This window comes from Physeter macrocephalus, chromosome 3, assembly GCF_002837175.3.
Source record: "Physeter macrocephalus isolate SW-GA chromosome 3, ASM283717v5, whole genome shotgun sequence".
In the NCBI taxonomy this organism is placed as follows: domain Eukaryota; kingdom Metazoa; phylum Chordata; class Mammalia; order Artiodactyla; family Physeteridae; genus Physeter; species Physeter macrocephalus.
In genome coordinates, this window is record NC_041216.1 from 24,543,770 (window position 1) to 24,549,715 (window position 5,946).

Below are 5,946 nucleotides of genomic sequence, written 5' to 3' on the forward strand. Positions count from 1 at the left end.
CCTCCCTCCCTCTCTCCCTCCCTCCCTCCCTCCCTCCCTCCCTCCCTCCCTCCTCCCTCCCTCCCTCCCTCCCTCCCTTCCTCCCTTCCTTCCTTCATTCCTTCATCAACCACTGGCGCTCACTGAGGGCAGCTTGCTGGCGGGCCAGGCACCAAGCCAGTGCTGGGGACACGGCAGGGAAGAAGACAGACAAACTCCTGCCTTGTGGAGCTGATGGAACAGTGTGGGGCATAGTCTGTCCCCAAGTATACCCCCTGGGAGAGTGGCCAAGTCGAGACTTGGACCTCAACAGCTGGCTTCTGAGCCCGGGCGCCCTGCTCCTCTGTGAGACTGTCTCGAGACCCGCCAAGACTGAGGGTCCCTGCAGCCCACCCCGGGCTCTGCGCGGTGCCCCCAGAGAGACCAGTGCTTGGCGGGAGGGTCAGAGCCCTGTTTCCCTAGGGACCCTGGGCAGGTGGCTTTGGGGAGCTCCTGGAATGTGGGCTCTGAACTCTGAAAACTGAATATCATGTTCCCAGTGGGGCGCTCCTCTCAGCTGTGACCCACCTTGCACTCCCAAGTGTGGGTGCCAGGCCTGAGTGCCCGGGGCCGTGCGCCTCCGGCCAGGTGCCTGCGGGCTGGGACCACGCTGGGCTCCGTGGCCAGACTGTCAAGTACTTGCTTTTCTTTAGAAAACGTTCCTCCCCCGAAAAGAAAGGTCAAGTGAAGGGAAGGGGGCCATTTCCCTTTATTTTTTAAATAAAATGCCACTTGCTGTCTGTGAAGCAGCTCTCCGTCAGCTGCAGCGCCTTGGGGCAGATTCATATTTCAGTCACTTGGGGATTGTGGGGAAAGGCTCAGTGGACATGTTCCTGTCAGCAACTTCTTTTGCCCTGTTCTGCTTGGCCTCCTGAATCCTCTGCCCGCTCAGCTCCAGCCTTTCCCCGCCATGCCTACACCCCGCCAGCTTCCCCCACCCACCCCATCCAGCCCAGCCTGGCCAGGGTGGGCCTCATATCCCTGCCCTGGACAGCTTGACGGGCGAGGTCACATAGTTTGAACCGCTCTGATTGGCTGTCAGCTTCCATAGCCCTGACACAGCAGATGCCCCTCCTGGGCATGCTCAGTGGAAGGCAGGGCTGTCGCCCCGGCAACAGTGGGGACGGGACCTGCGGAGGGGGCGCAGCTCCCAGTCTCGATCTGCCACTTTCCCTCAGCATTAACAGAGTCTTTAATAAAAGCCTAAGCGGCAGCTCCACAAATTGACTGTGACAGTCGGTGGAGAAGAGGAAGGGCCCCCGCCCCCGTCCCAGCCCCCTCCCCATCCTCCCGCCCTTCTCCTCCAGGAGGCCCTGAGCCAGGACAACTTTGACATAATTTTGCAATAATTATCACTTGAAGAATTGCCACACAGGGGGGAAGCGTCACAAACGATCATGTCAGTGGGGAGGACCACTGACCAGCAGCCAGGGCTCCCCAGGGGCCCCAGCCCACCCGGCCCGCTGCCCTCCCTTCGGGGGGCTCCGGTTTGTGCCCATATGAAGCCCTCGGTCCCTCTAACACCATCTTCCCTCCCCACCTCCCCCATAGGAAATGGGCAGCAGGCCACCCCTGCCAGGTTTCCCCCAGCCCCGGTGAAGCAGGAGCCCGGTGAGAGTGCTGGCGCCCCAGGTCCCCACGAGGCCTCCCAGGACCGCAGTTTAGACCTGACTCTGAAGGAGCCCAGGTGAGGCGAGGCCCAGGCCTCCCAGCTCTGCCCCCCTGCAGGAGGCTCTGGGGACAGCACCCTCAGAGCCAGACTCCATGGGGCCAGGGGCCAACCCCTCCTGACAAGGGGTCATCCTGCCCAGGCAGATGTAGCAGGCGGGGCCAGAGCCCCAGGGGCCGGCTGGGCGGGGTGAGTCTGGGCCCGGTCCCACGTACTGTCTGAGCTAAAGCCCCTCGGTTTGTGTGTTCCAGTAATGAATCAAATGGCCACGCAGTCCCGGCAAATTCATCTCTTTTATCCTCGCTTATGAATAAGGTAAGAACCATCCATCACACGCCTCCCATTCCCCCACCCAGAGAAATTAAAGCTGTGCTGGGGGCGGGGGTGGGGGGGATGTGTTTGTTTTTTAATGTTTTGCCTCTAATAAGATGAGTTTGTACCATTTAAATTTTGAGGCCATTTTTCATCGGATATAATTTCAGAGCCACTGCTTACAAATTAATTTAATGAACTGGCTGAAGAAATATATTCCAGCCTCTGACACCCTTTTTTTCCCTTCAGATGGAGGGGTCCGAAAGCTTTTCCAGAGCCCTCTAACTTCTTTCACTCTTGGTTATTAATTTTATTAATTTTATATATTTTTTTGTTTGTTTAAAAAGGTGGAGGGGGAGACCAAAGTGGGAGCAAAGCATCAATTTCCACTTTTCGGGTTGAGTAATGGTCTCGGACGCCTTCTGCAGAGGTCGCTTCAGAATATTTATTTTAAATAATGCAGGGTCTTTGTAAATTATACATCATTGCAAATATATTTTCCCCCTTCACATGATAAATTTGACTACAGCAAGATTAATTAGGTTACCGTACACAAGTGACTATGGAGGAGGGAGCTGGGCCCGGGCCGGACCTCACGGAGTGGGTTCCTGCTGGGCCCATGGACTCCCACTGGCCTCTGCCTTCCGCCCTCCCCTGATCGCTCTCCTGCTCCCCTTTTCCGTTCTTGGGTCACTGCTCCCTGCGCCCCCTTGTTCCTTCCTGTCGGAGACCCACACCCCACGTGGGTGGGTGGAGCCTTTCCGCGGACCCCCCCCGCCCCCTCCTCCGCCAGCAGCAGCGAGCCTGCCTTGGTCTCACCCCGTGAGCCTCCTTCTCTCCCTCTCTCCTCCTCCTTTGTGTGACTTCTCTTGTTCTCAAGGAATTCGTGTGGGTTCCCCCCAATGCCTCCTCCTCCTGCACTTCTTTTGAAAACCTGGCAGGAGAATAACCAGGGAGCCGCTTAATCTGGGGAAAGCTGGGCTGGAGTGTGTGCCCTGGTCTCGGCCTCAGATCGAGTGATGGCTCCTAGCAGCACGGGGTTTGTGTGGCAGAAGCCCCGGCAGCTCCACGGGGCCGGGGCAGCGCCGCAGGCCGCCCGCGGCAGCGTCCATTCAGTGAGCGCTCTTCCGTAGCCAGAGCCGCGTGGGGTCGGGCCTCCTCTCCTCCCGGCTGCCAGCAGCGCGATGCTCTGGTCAGTTTGTAGAGGCCCAAGGGGCCCAGAGCTGCCACTCCTCCCAGGGCAGTCGGGTCAGGTGTCCTGAGGTCGGCTCCTAGCAGCACGGGGTTTGTGTGGCAGAAGCCCCGGCAGCTCCACGGGGCCGGGGCAGCGCCGCAGGCCGCCCGCGGCAGCGTCCATTCAGTGAGCGCTCTTCCGTAGCCAGAGCCGCGTGGGGTCGGGCCTCCTCTCCTCCCGGCTGCCAGCAGCGCGATGCTCTGGTCAGTTTGTAGGGGCCCAGAGCTGCCACTCCTCCCAGGGCAGTCGGGTCAGGTGTCCTGAGGTCCCCAGCCTGAAGCACGGGCCTGTCCTCCTCGCAGATGTCTCAGGGCAATCCCAACCTCGGCAGCCTGTTGAACATCAAGACAGAAGCGGAGGGGAGCCCCGCCGGGGAGTCCTCGCCCTTCCTGGGCAAGGCCGTGAAGGCGCTGGTTCAGGAGAAGCTGTCAGAGCCCTGGAAGGTCTACCTTCGCAGGTGAGGGGCTTGCCGTGTGAGCAAAGGGGGAGGGAAGGGCCACGCCCACTCGTCCCGGGGGCACGTGTTCCCCCCACGAGGCTGTTCCCCCAGCCTCGCCAGAGCGCCAGGGTCTCCTCTGAGCAGCCGGCCCCTCTGCCAGGTTTGGCACCAAGGACTTCTGCAACGCCCAGTGTGACTTCCTCCACAAGGCCCACTTCCACTGCGTGGTGGAGGAGTGCGGCGCGCTTTTCAGCACCCTGGACGGGGCCATCAAGCACGCCAAGTGAGTGGGGGTCCAGGGGCCCGTTTAAACCCAGCCCCACTTGTCCCAGCCTGGCTCGGGGCTGGGTGGGCCGGGGTGGGGCTTGGGGGCTGCACAGGCCTCTAGCAGCCTTCCAAGCAGGACCCATGTGTGGTTCCCACGAGACCTCAGAAGCTGAGCTGGCTTCTCAGAAGGTGCTGCCTGGCAAAAGGCAGGCTTCCTCATCTCCCACTGGCTCAGCCCCGAGCCGGGTCCTCTGAGCCCACCCAGGCCCCGCCTCGAGTAAGAGCTGCTTCTCCCCGCCGCCGGGCCCATGCAGCCGTCAGCCCTCCCTCCCACAGATGCTCCTGCAGAGGCAGCTGGAGAGACACAGCTCTGACCCCGGCAGGGACCCTAAGTGAAGGCTTTTCCAAGCCACAGTGCTGCATTTGTAGATTCTCTTTGACCTAAAAATAATGAAATTAATTTGTACAATTCGTTGAGCAGCAAGCCCAGCCGCCTACTGTAATTGAACCCAGAACTGGTAAACATTTACAGCAGATCCTCACCGCTCTCTAAGCCCCGGGTCAGGCTCTTCTCACTGCTTAGGCAGCCCCAGCTGCTGGTCTGAGACCCCCCCTTTAAATGTCGGAGCAGGTTCTGGAAGGGCGGGCTTCACGAGCCAGGACCTGCTGTACCCAACCCCTCCCGAGTAGGGAGGAGCTAGGGACAGCACATCAGGAAGGTCACGAGCAGGAAGGTGTAGTTAGGGCAGTGCCAGGAGCCCAAGTTCAAGATCAGAGGACAGACATAGCAGTGTGTTCTTAGTCCTCCCTCCTGGTGGGAGGCCTGTGGCACCTGGCACTGAAGATGCGGGGGGGACACTGGGCCCCTAGGCTTGTGATGGGGCCATACATAGGCAGGCAGGCGTGCCAGGGAAGGGCCCTCTCCTCCCCCACCTGAGACCCCTCTCCTGTCTCTCGTAGCTTCCACTTCCGGACAGAGGGAGGAGCAGTGAAAGGAAATGCGGAGGCTTCCTTCCCGGCCTCGGCTGCTGAGACCAAACCTTCCTTGGCCCCCTCATCCCCTCCAGCGCCTCCCGTCACCACGGCCACGGCTTCCTCTCTCGAGGGGCCCACTCCCAGCCTGGCCGCCGTGCCCTCCAGCCCCACCCTGCTCGCCTGGAAGCAGCTGGCTTCCACCATACCCCAGATGCCTCAGATTCCAGCGTCAGTGCCTCACCTGCCCACTTCGCCCTTGGCAACGACTTCTCTAGAAAACGCCAAGCCCCAGGTCAAACCCGGATTCCTCCAGTTCCAGGAGAAGTGAGTCCCTCGATGAGCCGGGAGTCCTGTGTCCCCCGTGTGTCTCGGGAGTAGGTGCTAGTACGGGCAGCTGAGGAGGCCCTGCCCCTTCCCCTGCAGTAGCCCTGGCTGTCCCCAGCCTCTCTGGGACACGGTCACTGGGTGATGTCCTTCTAGCCAAAGTTGCTGCTGCTCAGACCTCACTGCCTGTTCCGGGAGCAGGTGGCCGGGGTGGGGGGAGATGGTGGAGGTAGTGGCCACTGTTCCAGACAGGCCAGTGGTGACGCTGCGAGGACCAGCCTGGGTGGGCTGGGAGTGGTGGTCCTTGCTCGGCAAGGCGGGCCGCATCTCCCTCCGGGTCCCCTTGTTGGTCTCTGTGGCTCACACCCATGGCTGAGTCTCTGCAGGGCAGGCAAAGTCATAGGTGGGCGGCGAGGGGGCTAGGCCCTCCTCTGGGCCACCCCCCCCCCCACCTGCACAATGGACTGAGCTCTCAGGGGTGGAAGGGACCTTCCTCGCTGGATGGTGGTGTCTCCCTGCGGCGAGAACGGTGACTCTGTATCATGATATGTGTGGCTTCCTGTTCTCAATAAAAGTAATAAATTGGACGTGAACACACACCGCCTGAGTGGCAGCTGTCCTCCCTCTCTGAGCGCCTGGGGCTGGGCCCACGGCGTGGAAGGGGACCTGTGCTCCTCTCTGTCCCTTTCCCAGCTTCCCTTCCTCCGT

At 60.8% G+C, this 5,946-nt stretch overlaps 1 protein-coding gene across 2 annotated transcripts in view; it reads left to right on the forward strand.

Annotated features, from left to right (window-relative positions):
* CASZ1 (castor zinc finger 1) overlaps positions 1-5,242 on the forward strand; it is a 20,141-nt gene extending 14,899 nt beyond the window's left edge. The window contains exons 8-12 of one of the 2 annotated variants that reach the window (XM_028487846.2): positions 1,570-1,705; positions 1,939-2,002; positions 3,536-3,690; positions 3,833-3,955; positions 4,900-5,242. In XM_028487846.2, coding sequence (XP_028343647.1) covers positions 1,570-1,705; positions 1,939-2,002; positions 3,536-3,690; positions 3,833-3,955; positions 4,900-5,242 — 821 coding nt within the window. The remainder of the gene's footprint in view (positions 1-1,569; positions 1,706-1,938; positions 2,003-3,535; positions 3,691-3,832; positions 3,956-4,899) is intronic. The other variant, XM_055083781.1, reaches the window with a different exon arrangement.
* Positions 5,243-5,946: the final 704 nt, after the last annotated feature.